A 22,376-nucleotide genomic window follows, 5' to 3' on the forward strand; every position below is an offset into this window, starting at 1 on the left:
AGCTTAAAATATGTTTAAAGGTTAAGCGTACACTAAAAAAGCTTATATACAGTTTTTGTGTTTGGTGAAGCTTGTTGTGTGTTACAACGTTCAAAAATGGAAGTAAAAAACGAGAAAATTTGATACATTCTTTAGTATAACTACGACCAAGGTGACGATCAAAAAATTGTGCTGTTTATGGAGTCAATACAGTATTGAATACAACCGAAAAGTGGTGGTTCGAAAAATTCCGTTCTGGTAATATGAACGTCAAAAATATCGATAAACTAGGACCAGCATGCCAACACTTATTCCATTGCCAGGAACTGAAGATCAGCCAGAAAACTGTTCGGAACCATTTTAATCAGATAATCTTAACTTTGCTAAATTTATTGTCAAAATAAACTGAAAAAACGCTCAGAACTTTTTACTTAACCTATTAGATTCAATTATATTCAAAACCTGATAGATCATTCATGTGTTCCCATAAAAGACGGATTATTTGTTGGGAGAGTTATAATTGTAAGTACTTGTTGGACTAAAAGTATAAATGGTAATCAAAATCGGAGTAATTCTTGACAGTGACGCATATTTGTTTTTGTTTTTTCCTTCTCCCCTCCTACATTGTACATTGTCACAGGTGATCTCCAAAAAATTCCTCAAATTTTGAAGGCTACCATGTTGATTTTCGGTTTCTTTTTTATTTAACATGCTCATTGTACACAGGATTTTCATCACTGCTTACATTTCCAGTTTTCTCTTTGAATCAATAGATGACAATGCCTACACAATTATTAAAGTCATCATCATAATTGACTATATATATTTTCTCAACAAGAAATAGAGATGCAAGATACATATTTCATTGAGTAGAGGGAAAGAAATGTTCACATTAAAGAAGAAACAGGTTCAGTGTCGATGCACATAGAACTCTTAAATACTTGTATTATAAGTTAATTTATTATTATGATTATTAAATATCAAAGTGCAAAAAAGAATAAGAGAGACTATATAAATATTTATGTACTATAAGTATGTTTGTAATAATATTCCTGAATGAATTTGGCAATAACAACAATTAATGAAAAAGTATTTGTGTTTTTTGTTTTTTTTTTCAAATATGTCATAGATATATAAAAAACCGTATTTAAAATAGGTAATAAAATAGAGACAGAAAAATAAGAACAGAATGTATTCAGATGCTGAAAAATGGAACAACAAGCTTTGGACTCCTTATTTAATCTTAAAATTGGGAGTACATTGACTAGTTTGACGAGGGATGACAGAATGATGTCATTTGACTCACATCTAAATGTATGGTCGATGCACTTTTCCATACCTCGAAGAAGAGGGAGGACGGATCACATGTGGAACTTCATACTCATTCCCTGAGGCAATAGAGGTTGGTGGTGGAGGATAGTAACCAGATTGCAGATAATTAGTTGACAAAGTGGATGAGGATTCATAGTATGAGGACTGAGGTGGAATCATGGGAGGGGCTGGTAGCGGCATGTCCAGCTTATTGACTATCATTCGTGGGTGAGTGAGCGTTGACTGAGAGTGCATATGATGGAGTGGAGGCATTAAATTCTCTTGCACATCTGGTGATTCCGGGAGGGAACTGCTTTCGCCTTTGTTTCGTCTTCGGAATACGATACAGAGAATGATGGAAATGAGAAGAAAGAAGACAAAGATGGAGAGGCAGATTATGACAATGAGAATGGGATCTCCGGTGCCCATGAAGGGAGAGGAAGAGGATATTGATCCTGGAAAAGGTGAGGGTGAAACTATGGAATTAGTATTTTTTGAAAATCTATTCTTAATAAGTGAGTACACGTTAAACTTACTCGGGATAACGGTGAGATATGTGTTCTTGAATTCATATTCAACGCGAAGTGCTATGAAACAGTAGTACATCCCTGAGTCAGAGAGAGATGCATCAGGAATGATGAGTGTATTGACAAATTCACCTTCACGTAAAGGTAGAGAGACAGATTCGGGATGTCGAATAAAGCGAAACTTTTTGTTCTCCACTTCGATCACATCTGTATACTGAGTATGCTCCCAAGTCTCGAGTCTCTTTAACCATTTGATATTTGGCTCAATAGGACTAGATACCTTACACTCCAGAGCAGCCGAGTCACCTTCCTCCACAGTCATATTTTCTAAGCTATTTCTTCCTAGAAGATCCGACAAATGATCACTTTTTTCCCAGAAACACTTAGAGATACATTTCGTGTTATTGTTGCCAGAACATTTTTAGCAATGCACGTATAGACCCCCGAGTCTGAGTCTAGCGCTTTCTCAATGATGAGTTCCCCTGAGTGTCGTCCATAAAGTTCTCGGCCATTGAAATACCATTTAACAGATGGTGTAGGCTGTCCTTTGGCCTCACAGCTCAAATGAAACTTTTGTCCAAATGAGATTCCATAATTATCTCTTAGATTATGACGTGTGGATGGAGTCCATTCTGGAGGATAGACATCCGGGAGTTCTCCTTCATCAAGATGGGGAAAGTCTCTTGGATCTAATAAAAAAAAAATCATGATTAATATACTCGGCAAAAACGCACGGAGAGGTTCTTTATTTTAATTTTTATAGACTTTTTTATAAGAATTCAGGATAAACAGATATTAATGTTGAGGATCGACATCAGAACAATTCTTACAAATGTTCTTGTTTACTTCCTTTCCTCCCTTCTTCCTTGTCACATCTGATCTCCTCCAAAACATTCCTCAAGCCCAAGACCAATTTTTCCCCCGGGTCAGTATTAAGTAATTTTTTGAACCGATTATTCCAGACGAGAATACAATTTGAGACTGTAAACCTAAATTTGATCGTTTTCTAATCATGGACCGATTTTTTAGGCCTCATGTCTTTCTCCCATATTCTGATTTATGAGTTCTACAAATATGATTTATACAACACATTTAACTTCCTATGACGATATTGCACTGATGTTCACGATTTTGAAACAACAGCAATTCATCTATGGAATAGTTATAGACCGAATTTTAAATAAGATCGATCCAAACCTAACTTAGTTAGAGTACCAAATTAGTTTAGCCCCCTAAAAAGCGGTCTTAGAGCAATCTAGAATTTTAAGCCCAAAACTCAACACTAATAGATATAATTAATATTGTGACAGTCCTTATTTAATCAGTCAAGTCCATTCTTAGGACCGGCCCTTTGTACTGATTAAAAAAAATAAGAAAGAGTGATAATTCCGAAATAAGGACCAACACAACATTAAATATAATCAATGTCTTACCTATGACTATCAATTGAATCCGAACAACTTCCGACCCAAAGCCATTTGTCCCTTTGCAATGATATGTCCCAGAGTCGTCAAGGGATGTTTTTGTAATGCGCAAATATTTTTTGTTTTTGCGGAAGCGTGTCCAAGAGTATTCTTGTATTGATTCAAGATCTTTAGTCCATTCAAACATGAGACTAGGATGACCAGACATTGGACACATGAGCCGAACATCATGCCCTACACGTACAATTTGTCGTACTTCTTTCTTTTCAGCAGTTGGTGGACCTGAAAGTGCACAAATTGTGATTAATGGATGCGAAGAAGGATCAAGACAGAGAGAGAATAACATTTCCCTTTTCATCTTCTTCGGCAAAAGATAGATAATGTAAATATATAAGAAATGTTCTTTTCTTTAAAAATAAAATAAAAATACAATTTATTTTCTCGGAAAAATTTCCTTTGACAGAGTGGTATAAAATAATAATAATAATAACAATATTGTAAGCTAAATGCATGACATTTTCCAAGTAACCCGCCAGCGCCGTTATTTAATTGTAAGCGGTGAAGAATAGCTTCTTTCTTTCTTATATAATTTCTTTAAAAAAAACCAGATAGTACATAATATTTAAGTACAAAATAATATTTTCTTAAATAATAGAATTAATTCACGAAAATAAATTTAATATATATATATATATATATTAGTTACCTTTGATTGTAGCTAATGTGCCTTGAAGGTGTAATAGGAGGTATAAGGAAGACGTAAAAATGAGGTCGAACAGAGTCTTTTTCTTCATCTTTCCACTTTTTTTATGACTGACCCTAGAAACAAAGAAGTAAATTAAACTTAGTCTATCACTACTGATATATTTATACCTACAAAAAGAAAATTAAAAAATATAAATCTTTATTTTTTTTGTGAAAGAAAAAAATCCAATATATTTTCCGTTAAAGTAAATATTTCTAAATGTCATTATTAAGAAAATACTAATAATATAAGAACTACAGATTCTTTGCTGAGTCATTCCTCCTTTTCACATGGATTCCTTTGAGGATGAATCCGTGAGTATTGAGAGTATTCTTATTTAGTCTCACATCAATAGGCACAGCCAATAATAGATTTGGAAACGAAGGGCTAACATGTTTTTTAGGACCGGAATGATAGGACCCCGCACAGTAGTGTTGTGTTGGTCCATATTGAGGACTAAAGACTGCAGTCCCGTCTAGCTCAGTCTTGGTCCAGTGCAGTTTAGTCTTGCATATCACTACTAAAACTTATAAAGCTCGAGTCTTGATGAAATCACTCTACTTTTTTTTTAAATCAGTTTTAGTACAGACCAGTCCTTAAGACTGGACTGAATAAAAAAGGACTGACACCAAACTACAGCTCAGATTAATATACGTCTACAGTACACGACATAGCACTGACTTATTGAACGTCGACGAATGGACAAACTTTATTTTAATAAAATAGAAGAGAACTTCTCAAAAAATCCTTAGTATTACTCTGCGTTTTTCATGATCACACTTAGTTAATATAAGTGTATTAATAAAAACTTGGGAATTTTTTTCAACATGACGTCATGAGCAAGGGAGTCATTCCGACGCACGTTATTTCTTAGATAAAGAATCTCAACTCAAAAATGACTATGTACATATAAATAATAGGCATAGTAAAAAAAAATGCATGATTTTTAATGGATTTATTTTATCAACTTTATTTCCAGTTATGTTTATCCCCTTGGCAATCAAAACAGTGCTTCAATGATTCGGACTCGAAGATTTCCACATTTTCGACCATTAGCCTTAGCATTATTAGAACGAAATTGACGAAAATTGCACGTGATTGGCTGTTACAGTATCAAGACCATAAAAACTATTCCCATTTTCAGCCACCAAGCTTGCGTTTTCCCCTTTATCGAAGAAAAACTGTAAAATATGGCGTATTTTTTATCTACTGATGTCCATCTTTAACGCACACTCAAACAATACTGAGCCAAATGGTCTGAAAAGCTTTTAAAGTAGAAAATCTTATCTTCCTAACGTCATCTAGTGTTAAACAATCTTCCATACACAGCACGAGATACACATTACTGAAGTTATATATTGGAAACATAATGTGTTTTTTACTATACCTATTATAAACAAACATGCAGACAAACTTTGCTTTAATATTATAGATTACATTGCTACAAATTGGGATTTTGAACAAGTTGTGACTTGTATAAGAAAATTGTACAAGTTGCACCCCAAAAAATAAAATAAAGGGTTTAGTGTTCTTGGGTTAAGGAGACTGCAATAATCGAATATTACTCCATGAATGGTTAATATATCAATGATGTAATATTCTGTGGCACACGTAAAGTTCAAATGCCTACAGTTAAATTACTCATAAATACCTTGTAAACAAATAACTTTAATGGATCAAAATGAAATTAATTCATCAATTTATAGTTGGTTTTACCAAAGTTGTAATTAAATAAGACATTTTAAGACTAAATAATTGCAATTTGTACAATTTGCGCTAGTTACTACCTTGAACGAACGTCAAAGCATCGTTCACTTAAAATATTTCTTGTTTTTATCTCCCCATTCCAAACGTTGAGGAATTATACTATAATAATAAAAAATGCGAGCGTATTTGCAGAAGCTCAAAACTCATTCGACGAAATGAGTTAACTCATGAATGAATTGACTAATTTCCTTCGTGCTACTCTCTGCATTATTTTCCCATGTAGTACATTAATAATGTTAATAAAAGGATTTCATTAACAAATCAAGTATATTTGGGTATACCAAAATAACATAAGTCAACAAAATTATTTACGACGCGATGATACGGAACTTTTAATCCGGTTTCACTCGAACTAGACCTTGTAGTACCAAATACTCTTTTGCAAATCAAACCCGTGATATTTACGTTTCCAATCAACGTTTTTAACGTACAAATAATTTATAAAACTTTTCAAATCAAACCCAAACAACATGGGGGGTTTTTAACCTATAAATTGCATTTTCTCAAGATTGGATAATCGTATATTAAAAATAACTTTTATATGGGTTATTTTTTTTTCTTTTTCTTACTCATAAGTTGTCACAAACCTATTAAAATGGTAAACATACTCTAAAACTTCAAATTGAAACCCAGATTTGATACAGAAAAACAATTACAGATTCGTCACCAACGCCTGAAGTATAATTAGAATAGAATATGGAATTAAAAAAGATTTTTTTTTATTTGACTTGTGTTATTAATGAACTCAATTATGGATTTAAATTAATCAATTCATTAATAAGGGGAAAATAAATCACTTCAAGCCATACACTTTATTAAGTGTCCAATGTCCAACTATAAAGAATGTAAATACTAGGGCTAGATATTGGTCTAGAAATCAAAGAGGGGTCTGACACTGTTATAACTTTCATCTTGAATCTGTACAACTATATTAGTAAAATTCGTTCCACAAAAAATCGGTCTCAAAAATGTCTCAAAATGACATTTTTTATAAAAGTAAAATTTCGGTACACAGTTCTCCACTCCTTATTCGTCCGATAATAGTTGCAATATGATTATGTAACTTATATTATAATAATTTCATTTCTAATTGAAATTCCCATAGTTAGGATTAAGTAGACATTGTAGTACTTTAATTAATTCATATGACGAAAGGAAATATCTTGAAGTCAATTTAGGTACATAACAAATGTCTCTAAGAGCTACCGGGATTCGACCTCACACAGATTAATTTCAGAAAAATACATTTCCCAAGCACATTGTCCACTGAGCTATGTACCTCCATCCCACAGTGTGAATTTCGAGAGTTGCAATATACATTTGGTTAAGATCGGTCAAGAAAAAGTCACTTGAAACAGATCCGGGAAAAAACCTCAAGTCTAAGACTGAGTCTCAACTCTACTAGTAAAAACATAATAAATAAGTATTATGTTCAGAGTAGGATTTGAGCCTGAAAATCCTAGAACGCTGGGAGACCGTTATGATTTTTATGGACACAACCATTGGCATTGCTAACCTCTTTTTTTGGAAGAAGGGGGGTTAAAGCCCTCCTAAACATTTTTGAATCCCCGCAAAAATTGTATCAAATATCAGAAAAAGTCACCTCGTATTATAGCTTTACTTAAATGCTTTATAAGAAGTGTTACAATCATCCCATTTAAGCCAAGTATGCCCCGTTCTGTTTGATAACTTGTTGTTAAAAAGAATCCAACTTCATAATGCCTTTTCAAAGAAGCCCTTGTCCCTATTGGTAAAAAAACTCGGACAACCAATTTTCAAAGGCCTCTATTGAGATCAAATTTGTACCCCCAAGTGCATTGGCCATAAAAAAGAACATGTGGTGGTCACATGATGCTTGGTCCGTACTGTAGATTGGATGCATAGGAGCTTCCCATTCGAGTTCTCAAAGCTTCTAGCCCGTCATCAAAGATGTGTGCGGCCTGACGTTGTCTTTATAAAAACACGATTCCTCTCCTATTTGAGTTTCTTTCAGTATTTACAAATACTTCAAAATGGTTTTATGATCGATATTCAGCTCTTGGGCGATGCTACAACTGCTAAAATGATGGTTTATCTAGATATTCTCCATGATTTTATCAGCATTTTTGACAAAAGGCCTACCAGTGCGTGGCACATCATTCGCCTCCACTACACCAGAGCAAAATCGATCGAACCACTCTTGTGTAACACGAAACGAAAGAATATTAATTCCGCATACATCTCAAATTTTCTTAGTCACATTCGACGCATTTTTTCTTGCAGGTAGTAAAAATTTAAAATATGCCGAATTTCTTCCTTTGAGACCTTCATACTCGACGCACGATAATTCACGACTGAACCGCCACAAAAGTGTTTGTAGTGTACACTCACACCGTTACGAGTTAACATATGATCCGATGTGATCAATTATTAACAAGATATACTTAGTTAAAAAAAAAAGGGCTGGAAATACAAAATTAATTTTTCAACAAACTATTATAGATAAGCCAATTTACATAAGTGATTGTATTAGGGTGTTGATAATTTTTGGGGCTAAGCCCCCTTCCCCAAATGATGAAGGTGAGCAACACCCCTGGACAGAACTAATTCAGTCTATTAAATAAAAATTCGGTCTGGATCGGTCTCATTTAAAATTCAGTCTAGATAGACTCAATAGTTAATTTATTGATGACGTCATGTGTGTTTTAAAATTTAAAAAATCGGCACAATAACGTTACATGAAGTTTTAATGACTTGTACCGATCGTATTTGTACAAGTCATTGATCAAGCGAGATGGGGAGAAAATCGATCCAAAGATTGAGACGAAAAAAATCGGTAAATGATTAATTATCTGGCTATGGTATGAGGAGATGGCTGTCTGGAGCGAAATACAGGCTCAAATTGGTTTTAAAAATTCATTTAAAACCGGACCCGTGAAAAAAAAAGGTCTTGAAATGAGATTCAACACTAATATTCAATAACATAATAGAGTTTAAATCTTGATAGCACTCTACCCCCCTACCCCCAATATCTTCTTAACCATGATAATAATATGAACAATTAAGTGATATCCATCAACTTAAAGGAGGGGGGCTGAAGGATTAAGGGTGTTCTTTACTACTTTTTTCTTCTCGTTCTTTGGTTTTAGTGTGGATTACGTAGACTTAAGAAGGATTCTTCATTGTTCACGACTTGTGGTAGACATTTGGTCGTATACACACTACCAGTGACTGGATAGGCAAAGAGAGAGAATATTACGCAAGATGCCATTAAGTGAATAGAAAGAAAAGGTAATAATATATATATATGTAAGTATATAAATATACCTATATATATAAAAGTCGGGAATCCTCTTTCACTATACGAAAAATAAAATAAAATAAAAAGTCGGCTGATATAAAAGGAATAGAAAAATATCATAATAATAATCAAGCAAGCAAGTTCTCATTTCTTCTTCTTCATCTTTTCATATTTCCAAGCCGAAAACCAAAAAAGTAATACACACGCCTTTGAACCATGTACGTACTATGTACTTATAGAATATATTGTGTTCAGACAGTCTCCCCCATTTTATTCGTATATATATACTTATACGAATAGGAAACTCAATAATGGTTAAATTGTAAAAACGTGGACTTGAGAGGTTGCTTTAGAGTTGGGATGTCCAACCCTTTAATAATAGACTGTATTGTCACTTGAAATATTTTAATGGGCCACAGAACCTATTAAATTAAACTTCATGAAAATGCCTTGATGAAACAAAAATATTAGATACATATTTATTTCAAATTTAGGCCAAATATAAAAAAGACTAAATTATTTTTGTTTAGAAAAATACAAATCCTTAAAAACTAATTCATTAAATATTTTTTTTTTCCTAGAGCGATAATTATCCAAAAATTCCCTTATTTGCGAAATAATGTGGGTTCTACGCGTTTTGATGATATTGTGACAATTTTGCAAATAAAAATACTCCTCGAAGTGAGAATGAATAGTGTGCCGCACTTAAACATTAAGCAGGTCGATATGCAGCCCTCGGGTCAAAGTTTGAACATCCGTGCTTTAGAGACACCAATATACATACATTTGAATAATTAACAAAAAAAAAAATACAAATCTTGTAAACAAGGACTTAGCAAATTTGGTCACTCAATATGACCACTTTCAGCATCTATCACAGCCTTTACACGTCCATGACAAACTCCTCTGACAAGTTTTCCCACACAGTCACTCTGGCGACCTTCAGGGAGTCTGGCGAGGAATAGGACCACATCTCTTAGCTTTTTTTATCTCTCGAGCCTCCTTGCCTTCATAACCTCTGTTAGAATGTGGGGTCCTCGTGTAGGAGAAGAATCCCACGTCATCCTGTACGGCCCTCTGGATGGTCTTAGCAGGGACGAAGATGTAGATGGTGAGGCAATTCATCGATTTGGTGGGGTACTCCTTGATCTTCTTCTCAAAACTGGACAGGAATTCCATACCCCTCTTTACATTGTGCCCTTAACTTCCTTCTTTCCTGGAGAAGTATTCTTCATCTTGGCCACATTGAAAACCTGTCTCCGAGAGCACTTCACAATGTCCATAATCTTATCCATCTCAACTTAAGCATCTAAGAGATCTGAGATCCGCTGTATTTTAGCTTTTTGCTCACTCATGATGATGAGATGGCGAAATGTTTATTAAAGTGGGTTTATGTACAAAATATGGCTGCACCAGAATGTCAAAAAATAATCAATACACTTCTTATATATTAATCTCATAACTAACATTAATTATAAGTTCAAGTTTTGCTACCCAACACTGTACATTAAAAAAGTATAACTTGAAAACCAACAAAATATTACCACTCGTATTAATTACTTCTTCCTAATTTGAAAAGTCATCTCAATCAATGGAACACCTATGGATTTTTTTAATGTCGAAGTTGAGTTAAAAATTTGGTTTTAGTCGTATTCTTTTTATTCTTCTGGATATATAGATTGAGATACAAGCTGGATTTTGAGCATAAATTTGCGTCGCTATATGAGCTTGTCGGGAGTTGGTGACAGGGCTTGAAAATTAATTTTATTTAATTATTTCTTATAGGATAAATTTCTTTGACTTTCGAGCTCCGCCCAGTAACGAATTAAACGCGTATCTAAACATATTACTATACAGTCAAATCCAGATGAGGGAATAATTCCCTTAAAAACAACTTTTTCTCAGACACAAATCTTTTATTCCAATAACTAGGTACTTTGCATATAAAACAATTCGATGCTTAAAAAACCGGATATATTTTTGACGAAATTTTTACTTGATAAATTCTTAAAAATTAACAGATAGAAAGATTTCTCTATATTATTATTCTATTCCATTATATATGATGTTGGAAGAAGATTTTTAGACTATCCCAACGTTGAAAAATTTGCAAAAAAAACTGATAAAAATACAAACTATATGATATAACTATGCTTACAAATTAATAGCAAATTATATTTTTCATTATGCAGGTCACCAATGTACATAATCCAAAAATGGTAATTTTTTTCGTCACTTCGAATAATAGCAATTTTCCCCTCATAAACGGGGAGTTGTTATTATTTGAATTTGACTGTATCTATATATTCATTTATAGTCAAAAAGCTGTATATTGTTTCCACTTAAATGAAAAAAAGTGCATTAATTAATAAGTTCATTTATTAATTTGTTAAGTGATTTTTGTTTCCGGGAAGGAAGTCTCTCTATGACTACAATAACTATGTATTCATTTACTTTACACCATTCATCGTAATATCAACTTGTTTGTGTTCTTTAAACTTTTAGAGACGTTCCCCTCCCCTCCTAGTGGTGTGTCGATTCAAATATTTACGACTTAACTCAAATGGTAAATTAATTTTTCAAGTCTAAAAAATACGAATTAACTTCATATTTTACTGAGTTGGCTTAATTGTTATCACTAAACCTCATCAAATGTTCACTTCTGTCTATTAATTGATTTTTTTAATCAAACACAATTTCTAATGAGATTATTATAATCTTTGATGAGACAGACTAGATGTAAGAAATTGCACAATCTTACAGCTACTAAAAAATATAAGCTCAATTTGGCTCAGAAAAAAAAAAAAAAAAAAAATCAACACAATTGTAAATAAAAAATAATTAAATCTTCGTAATACAGAAATTATCTACACACCGAAAGTATTTCATTGAATGTAAATTAATAAATGGGCAGTTGGCATAAGTAAATATAAGACTTTGTCAAATAGTGAACTTTTTTTTCGGTTTAGTCTTAAGTGACTTTTTCTTGACCGATTTGGACCGATAATTTGGTCCAGAAAGACGAAGTTTAATAGTTTTCAAATCCCAAATTAACTTTTTCAGTCTCAATATATAAATCGTTTTTCTCCATTATATCTTGAATATGATTTATACAATAAGATAAGGTACGGACTGTCCATCAATAAGCTCTTAAGATCCAACAAACACAACAATAGCAAGCGTACAAGTCAAACAGAACAACTTGATTCGAACGATTTTCGGTAAAAGAAGAGTAGATATAATCCAAATTGACGAACTCTTGGAAAATACCCCATTTTCCAGTCTGAATCAACTATTTACTCAATAATGCTTGAAGAATTGTATAAAATCCTCAATTCTAATCCCAACGAAGATCTCAAAAATCAAAGGGGTTATGAAAGATCTGAGGGTTCTACTCAGACATGATCAGAGTTAAAGGGAACGTAAAAGTTTCAAAAAAAAAACACAAAGGATTCCCACAAAATGGAAAAGTTGTGAAATTTGTTGTTACCTCAAGACATTAAAAAAAAGAATCAAGAAACTATTTTTTAACATCATAAAAGAGTAAATTGCTTCCAATGTCAGCTTGTTTTTCGTACCGGTAGTGTTTTCATTTGATATATTTGTCAAGAGATAGATCTTATAATTTAACGAATGTTTTTAGCGATGAGAAAGATTTTGTTTGGTCCATGACGTATTTTCTCTTGGAAATTAGTGTACAACTAAAATAGAAATAAAAATATATCATAAATCATTTAACTTCATAGTATGACGCTATTTTAACAAAATCGACGTCATTAAAAATTTATCAATAGAATCGATCTATAGCAAATTTTAGAGGAGAGGAATCTAGATCGATTTTTTCTTTGAGACCAGTCTAGACCCAGCTTCTTTAAAGGATAGAATTAGTTCGGTCCGCTAAAAATTATAACGGGCTAGGATATTCGGACCGAAATCTAACACTAGTCCCTTCCTATCCCACTCAAATAAGATATGAGCCCTTTTGGACCCCTATTCTCGATTTCTAAAAAAAGGAAATATCCCACAAAAAGATAATTTTTCTATGTCTTTTTAAATATAGAATTTTAGATCTTGTTTTTTGAACAGATACTTCTGAAAAATACATCACACTAAAAGAGTACTACAATAACGCATACTATAAACCATATACTTTTATAAGGCTAATCCTGCTCAAATCTTAGAAACAGAAAAAGCTACAATATTTATGCCAAAATAAAAAGATTGTATTTAATCTTTCATTTTACAACAGAGTTTGGATAGACAAAAAAAAACATCGTCAAAATTAATTATTTGAATAAATTATTCCACTCTATTAATAAATGATGGATTTACTCTTTTTTTATAAATAAGATAACTATTCCAAAAAGGCTTGATAATGGACTTCCTTTCTAATTGAGATTATTAAAATATTTTTGAATAAATTCAATTAAAATATAAAAGACATTATCCATGAGAATGGGATAGAAGTAATTTTAAATTTGAGGCTTTTATAGTGGGCACAAAACAATTAGATACAATCACAAAAAAAATTAAACTAACATTAAATAGGTTGAGTATAACGGATCAATAATTAATTAATTCAGGATTGTCCTATCACTTTCATAAAAGTAAGCAACCAACTATTGAATTTATTACTACCTTATTTTCCGGACAATCAACCGTACTAAAATGTGGTATGAAGTTATAATGTACACCATTCCCAGAAGGTTTTATATCCGTTTAATCCTTTATGGTAACTGTTGAACGCATTACTCTCAATTTACGACACATTATAGTGCCTCCTACTTTTGAATAGGTTTAATAGTGTGTGTTTTCGGTCTGAAAATCCTTGACCGGCTTGTCCTCTTTATGATATTAAGTCTACCGAACTAATCTGGTCCTCTGAAAAAGTTTGATCTGAACTAGTTTCAAAGAAAAATTCGCTGTAGATCGATCTCGATGACAAATTCGATCTGAATCTGTCTTACAGAAAAAGAAGTATCATTTAAAATAGGATCTAGATCGATTCTATAGATGAATTGATGTCATGTGCGTTTTAAAATGGTGAATATTGAGACAATAACGTCATATGATGTTAAATGTGTTCGTAAATCATATTTCGAGGATTGAGTGCCAAATTATCCTAACTCAAAAATTAACAAATATTCGTGCTATCGGTCTAAATCAACCTAGGAAAAATCCCTTAAGACCGAACAGAAAATTCCAACATGGTCCAAGTTTCAAAACTAGTCATTACTATAATAGTTGGATAGACCATGTCTTCAAATAGAAGAGCTTAAACTTGAAAAGATAAAGTATGCCTTAAGAAATGGTAATCGACGAATGGAAAAATATTTGCAACAAGCGAAAAACTTAGAAAAGATTGGAGAGCAATACCATTCCTGAATTTTCTTTAGTCCTTTTGAAGATGAAGAATTCAATTGTTTTGAATAATTTATTTTGTGTTTTGAGGCTCTTTCTGTATGTAAATTATTAATATTTATTTCTTGTTGGGAAAATATCTCTTAGTGATTTACATTAATTGATGCGTCCGTACAAGATAGTCATTTTGTTTACGATAAGCTTATCTCTCTCTCTCAAAAAAAAAAAAAAAAAAATCTAATTTAACATTCTAAAGTAAACCTTGCGTGATAAACAAATATATTAGACAAAAAATCAATGATATTTTGAAGGCTAGTCCCTATTTGTCATTTTTATTTATTTTTTAGCTGAGGAAAATTAGAAGATGAGTTAAATAATTATCTCCAAAAAATTCATAAGGAATTATAATCTGACTGGAAAACTATAGTAATTTTCAGCATATTTTGTAATAGAAACAGTATAGTGAACAGATTGGACTAAATGAAATAGAGTTTTTTTAATATATCTACAATAATTTTCTAGTAGATTAATTAATTATTGTTAGACCTGTAGATTTTTAGAAAGGGTGGGTAAAACATATAATATACAAAAAAAACAAAAACATGTAGAAATGTTTATTTGACATAAATTACGCAAAAAAAGATCATTTAGTTTTAATCATAGAGCTATATAATATGTAATCCGTCAACACGAAAGCAAACTACAATTATTTTCCTCTAAATTGAGCTGGAGTAAATTTGTAATCATAGAAAAATTAACTTCAATTTCTATGAAAAAATTATTTAGATTAATCCTTTGGAGGTACCGCAAATTGCACTACTTAAAGTTGCAAAAATTGATCATCGCAATGAAATAGTTATAAATTGATAGACTTTATTTGAAAGACTTTATGCGGGTGAATGTAAGCTTCATAAGACAAATGAAGATTTTAAAGTATAGTAAACATTTTTGGCATATCAAGTCATGCCATAAATGTGAACACAAAGCTCATTATATAAAACAATAAGAAATTGATAGATCTGCCGCTTGAAAGTGATCCTATCCGAGCCAATATAAGACTCTTAAATCAAATAAAAGTTTTAAACTATAGCTTAACTTATTAGGTATCTAAACTCATCCCACTAAATTGACTCGAATTTGTCAATAAATCACTGGGCTGCATGTGTATATGAAGTAAAATAATCAATTGGGATATTTTCATTTTCTTAATATGTGTTCAAGATTGTTTTTGTGTTGACAAATCACATCATTTGAAATATTTCCCTTAATTAGAATCTTTATTAAAAATAAGCACAATTGTGCAACGGAGAACTTTAATTAAATCATGTTTTTGTTTTGTTTTTTGAGTCAAGGGATTAGTTATTAGGATAAGCAATAAACAGTTAAACCATAATTTGCCTAATGAATTTCGTTTCCGGTAAAATAGGAGTTGGTACAAGGTACAAGGACCCTTTCTTTGGAATAGAGATCCTTTCTTTTAGGTATTTGAACTTGAGAAGCTCCTCCTATTTTCTTTTAAATATGATAATAATGAGCCCTTATTATATACATTTTTTAAGTAGATTTCAACGGTTAAAGAAGATTTTTTTTATTGGAGTTTTTTTTCCTTTAGTTCCTTTTAAGATTGAATATTACAACAACTTCTTGAACAGAAAGATAAAATTCTTATAAGTTATATGTTTTTTGTATAATATGTATATTATTCTAGCTTTAAGTGACATTCTTTTGATGCGTGTCAATGGAGTGGACCACCCGAGTTATGATGAGATATATCTGTACTTAAAGTCTTGTCAGTCAATCAAATCCTAATATTACAATGGAGCAAATCAAAACGTCATAAATATAACCACTATTTTTCCCTCCCAATTTTTGAAATAAAATAAAATAATAGAACTATAATCATACGGCCAAATCAGCTTACCTTTATGAAATGAGTGAATAAATAATGATAAGTTGCGTGACATATGAATTGATTTTTGATTTTTTTTTCCATTGACAAAAAAATTAATGTATTTTACAAATCACATAGGATTCGTAGAATAAAATATGAAATGGTTTAACTTCATGACAAGAGTCACACACAGACACGAACGGACGGACAGAGAGTGCACATCAGCACTTCTGAGATAGAACTGACGTTAAATCTTATTCTTCTCTTTTAATTCAAATAAAGAGAGAGAAAGATAAGCACGAAAGAGAGGGAGGGGGATTCTATATTGGAGTAGTTGTTGTACTTGTAGGATGAACTGGCTACTAACTACAACTACTGCTCTGCACCAAGAGGCGTGAGAGAGCGTAAGCGGCCTGAAATCATTTACAACGTTTATTGAAGATGGAAAAACGACTGAGAAAAACCGGGAGGAACACGTTTATATATTTTTGAATATAATAATAAAATGTATTATTTTATTGAGCGGGAAAAATATGGGTAAGGTGGTGCCTTGGTTCTGTTGTTTAAGGTGCGAGAAGATTCTACTAATTATCATTTCATTTAATTGCTTTTACAATTCATTCCGAGGCCTTATTTTTTTTTACTCAATTATTATGAAAGATGTGGAAATAAAATTATATAATATATTAATCGACTGATTTATTCAGTCATGGATTTAATGAAGGTCGAGGGATCCAGGGCCCTTGCCACATGCAGGCCTGTGACTACACCTCTAACTAAAGCCTTGTTGTTAAAATTTTTGAAAATATAAGGTTTTATGTCAAATTGTTAAAAAGAGACTCTTCAAATTGGTATTGTCAAAAAAGGTCGTATGGTGTCTTTTCCAAAAAATTATAATTGACAATTTATGCAGATTTTTTATTTTTTTTTAGTATAAAACAAAATGTTTAATCTCGAACTCAAAAAAAAAAATTACTTAAAATTTTATTTAGTAGTAATTTTGTGTTTTGTCATGTTTCTAAAATCTTATTTTCCGTATATGAAAAAAAAAAAATATGTGAAACATTTGTCAAATAAATCAATGATATTGAGTTAAATAACAATGATTGTATTTACTTTGGTGAATAGTGGGAAAAACATGTTGGAGAACATTATCAACGATATATTTTTTGTATCTTTTGGGACAAGGTCGCATGACTGTTTCGACACCAGACTGGATTGTTATGTCCTCGGTTTAATGTAAATCAAGACCAACATTGCCCAATTAACACTTTTTAGATACATAAATAGTTTTGTTAAGACCGATTTTTTTCTATCAGACGGTTGACTGAGATTGAATCGTTCTAAAGTCGTAGGCCGAATTTTTTGTCCTCAAAATATATACCGATTTTCTCCCATATCCTGATTTATGAATTTTCCAAATTTGATTCATACAACACATTTAATCTGTGTCGACGTTATTGCCCCAATGTTTACAAATGTGAAACAAACATGACGTCATCAAAAATTCATCTATATGATTGATCATGGAATTCTTGAGACCTGGAATAATCACGCATAATTTTTATTACTACGTGAGGAAAGTATAAAATGAGTGATTTGTTGAAAAATAGAAAAAGAAGAGTCAACCTCATTTTTACTCTATTCCTTCATGAAGGATAAGAAAACTAAGCGGATTAGTGTTGTGTCAGTCCTTCTTTATTTGGTATAACCTAGATCAGTATTAGGAGCAATCCTTCGGACTATCAGTACTGGAACTGATTAAAAAAGAAGAAATAAAGTTGAGAGACGTCATCAATGACCAAACTTTATAAGTTATAGACTGATATACAGGACTAGACTGTACCACTGCAGTCTTAGGTAATAAATAAGGTCCAACACAACGCTAAGCTTGATTAATCCATGGTTCTAGAATTCTATGCATCCGTCTGGAAGAAATTTTAAATGAGAACGATTCAGACCGATTTTTTCTTCGGACCGATCTAGATTAAATTATTTATTGAGACTGATTCAAAATTGAACTTCTTTAATAGACCATAATAGTTTGGTCCACTAAAAGTAATAACGATCTACGTTAAACCGGTCTATAATTTTCAGACCCAAACTCAACTCTAATGATTATATCGCATTTCTAAGAAATATGGATAATTTTGATTGTGGCAATGGCTGCAGTGATAAGTAGATACATGGAAAGAGGCCGTGAGTCCTTACAATTTACGCCAATTACGTAATTATTATTTTTGATAATTAAACATACTGATTAAATATATAACAATTTTTCGACTAAATACATATATATTTAGATTAGATAAAGAAGCACTCACAACTCTGATAACAATTTTTACCTCTATTATGCATTGATTTTCAACTCTTTATAAAAGGGATTTCCATTGAAAGAAGAGAGGCAGGGGGGCGGAGGTTGTTTTCCGGTAAGTAATAAACAACTTTTCCCATGACGAACAAAGCTGATTCTTCATCTCCTGGGATCCCCTTTCCTATCTATTGATTAAAGACTGAACAGGGTCAACCTGGCTGTAACATAAAAGAGGAATACAAATCGTGATGATCCAAATAAGGGATAATACTTCCGGTGGTTCAATCCATTTGGCACGTTTCCCTTTGAGCTTGATCTGTCAATCATAATCTTATACATTATTTATATATATAAATATATATATATATGGATTTTTTTATTTATAAGTCCGATGTACATATTTCAAGTTAGTCTCAAAGAGAGGATTTCCTTATTTGGGATTAAGTGAAGCTTTTTCTATTGCAGAAAATGAATGGTATATATTTATATGGTTGTCCCTTTTGAGATCAATAGAATCTCAGGAAGTTCTCCTGCTTTGTCATATGAATCCTTTTGCAAGATCTAGTATAACATGTATATAAATAGATTGTATTCATTCCATCTATATCTTTCATTTGAGCCCAAAATTGTCTTTTATAAAGGCAAGACAATTTTGTCACACTTTTCGTATCAGAACACACAGCGTTTTGATGTGACGTCAGAATTGTTAATATAAGCCAAGTTTTATAAGAATAAAAAATCTTTCTCATTCATATTAAGGAAAGTAGTGAAATATTCGATGTCAAAATGGACCCAACAAAAATAAAATGACTTAAAATTTACTGTCTATAAAAAATATATATCACTTTATTACCTAGTTTTATTATATATCCGACCCTAAAATGTATTCAAAATATGTTATTACATTAGAACACATTTAAATAAATCATTTTTCGAACATACTACTTTGATTTATTCAAATATCAGTGTGCATCATGGGCATCAAGTTGTATTCAATGCTGGAGTAATTTTTTACCTATTTCTTAAAGCCATTGATGGAGTTTAATGTCCACTTTATGTATTAAAAATATGAATTTGGAGCCCCCAAAAGGCCTTTCCTTCAATTATGATGTAATTTATGACATGAGTGAAAACATTCTATAAGATAAGAAATTTTATATGTTGTATAAGTTGGAATTGCTAAGTTTCATACTAAAATTCTTATTTTAATTTTAACATGCCATATAGATTATCATTTAATTATGAGTTATGGGGTTTCTTAAATAATTAACTCTACAAGAAAGTTGCATTTCTCATACTTTGCGCCTCGACTCAATAGTCCGCACAAGAGTCCCAGGTGCTACATAACTGGTAAATCGAATATATAATAGAATTCTTACGTCAAGAAATGTTAATATTTAATTTTTGTTGTACTCCATATCACTTGTCCATGGTCAGATGAATAAATTTGTTTTACAAAAATTGTTTGTTTGTATTTCTGACAGTTATTATTACTGGAAAAAATAGTAAATTATTTAGTAAGTCTATAAAACTTTTCCAATGTTTCATTCACGATTCGATGGAACACGTTGTATAACTATGAGTCATGCATGTTTGTAGTCAGGCTTTGCCCCCTCTCTTTAATATATTTGCAATGGTATTAAACATACCCCTGAGAATTATAATTATTTTTCTACTCCCTTGCATATTATTTTCTAATATTTATTTATTTGTGTTGGATTCGAGTATTATTCAAACTCGAAAGAAACATAACTATAATCAAACCGACAATTTTTTGAAAATTACTGGAAATTCCCTCTAAATATTTTCTGGAAAATTGGACTTGACTTAAATAATTAATCGAATAATCAGACTTTAAATATTCAAATAGTGATTAGTCAAACTTCAAGTATCCCTCTTTAAAATGACAGATCAAAAACTAAAGAACTCGATGGAACTCCCCAAAAATTGGTTCTTGTCGTAACAAGAAGGTGAGTGGACATTTTTTTACTCTGGTCCAACAACATTATTTAAAGTGTTGTGTCAGTCCTTATTTAGGACTGATGACAGCAGTCCAGTTCAGTCTCGATCCGATCCAGTTTAGTCCTCATTCAGACGTCATTGAATTTTTTTTTTTTTTTAATGAGTTCCAGGTCTGACTGTCCCAAGGACCGACCGAAAGACTGGACTAGACAGAATAAATAAGGACCAACACAGAACACAAATTGACTATTCGTCATATCACCGACAAATCTTGATTTCATTACAACGATCAATATTGAAAATTACATTCATGTTTTTTTGTTATACTTCCTTGGTCAAGTTTTGATGAAAAGTGAATAACTATGGATGATTTATGAGTAATGATGCAAGGAAACATGCCTTGAATTATTCCATTCATTGCACTTAACATGTGTGAACAACATGAATGCTAGTGTTGGGGTTCGGTCTGAAAATCAGAGACCGGTCTGAGATCGTTTTTATTTTGAGAGGACTGAAATAATTCCCTCCTTAAAAGAAATTTAGTCCTGAGCCGATCTCAAAGAAAAGTTTGGTCTAGATCCGTCCTATTTAAAAGTATGTATAGACTGATTCTATAAATGAGTTATTAATGAAGTTATGTGCGTTTCAAAATTGTGAACATCGACCTATAATAACGTAAGCTAAATGTGTTGCATAAATCATATTTTACAACACATAAATCAGCATAGGTAGAAAATTGGTTCATTGGTGCAAACATAAATAAATTCGTAATGGAACATCGTAGTTTGAGAGCTCCATGTGCGTAGGTTAGCATCTCGGTCGCTCCTAGAGAACTTAGTGTATGTGGACTTCATTTACCATACTTAGATCAGAAGGAGTAATTTTAGTAATATAATAATTACTTATACTTAATTAGTGTAACTCCATCTGGCCAATTAAAGGAGCATTAAAAAAATAATATTCGTTCCACGATTTGAGAACGATCAAATTTCAGTCTATGGGCCAGTGGGTCCAGAACTATAAGGTCTAGGCCCATTACCCCACTGTTTTAGACTAAGTGTATTATTTCTATTATTAGATTGTAATGTTGCGTTACTCTGAGTCTTCAACATTTTATAATTTGACTCCTCCTTCAGTGAAAACTACATTCCAGTACCTTTTGTCTGAACAGAAATATCGGTCGAAATTAGTTCGGAAAAAATTCCTTAAGATGGAACCAAGGAAAATATTGGTCTTGCATAGAGTCTCAACACTAATAAACTAATATGACGGAATATAATGGAACTGATGATGTGTGGGACACAAAAGATCATAAATGGGACATATGTTTCAATTAGTATTATTACATATTTTACATTGTATATTTTTAAGGATTACCTAACTTATTTTAGGTTGGCAAGGAATGTAACAAAGTAGAGACGAGACCACACAGACCTCCCAATTCCTTTTAAAGTGAGAAGTAAGGAAATGTGAAAGTCCGAATGAATTAGGTTATTATCAGGGTGGTATTTTCACATTTATTTTATATTTTATTTTGAGGAAAAATACAGATTTGAAATCCATAGACGCCAGGAATTATTATCTGATCATTAAAATGGTTTTCTAGAAATACACTCATAGATGCCTTGGTCCCTTGTTAATTGCTTCTTCCTTTCTTCAAAAGGAAAAGATTTAAAGATATAATTTGATGGAGACTCCCTGCGTCTTTTGCCTTTTGATGATTATTGAATTTGTAGAGGCGTTTCTTGAAAATCTTAATAATCAAATGGAGTCTTCTGGATGAAAGCATCATTAAACGGTCGGATATGGGTCAAA

The 22,376-nt window shown here is 31.9% G+C and overlaps 1 protein-coding gene across 1 annotated transcript; it reads right to left on the minus strand.

The window, feature by feature from the left end:
* Positions 1–1,148: 1,148 nt before the first annotated feature.
* On the minus strand, positions 1,149–16,528 carry LOC121124123 (fibroblast growth factor receptor-like 1). The gene is given in 6 exon segments (XM_040719239.2): positions 1,149–1,766; positions 1,827–2,172; positions 2,175–2,506; positions 3,251–3,523; positions 3,948–4,060; positions 16,316–16,528. Coding segments are annotated over 5 exon segments (1,518 nt in total). The 5' UTR covers positions 4,036–4,060; positions 16,316–16,528; the 3' UTR covers positions 1,149–1,287.
* Positions 16,529–22,376: the final 5,848 nt, after the last annotated feature.

This window comes from Lepeophtheirus salmonis, chromosome 9, assembly GCF_016086655.4.
Source record: "Lepeophtheirus salmonis chromosome 9, UVic_Lsal_1.4, whole genome shotgun sequence".
In the NCBI taxonomy this organism is placed as follows: domain Eukaryota; kingdom Metazoa; phylum Arthropoda; class Copepoda; order Siphonostomatoida; family Caligidae; genus Lepeophtheirus; species Lepeophtheirus salmonis.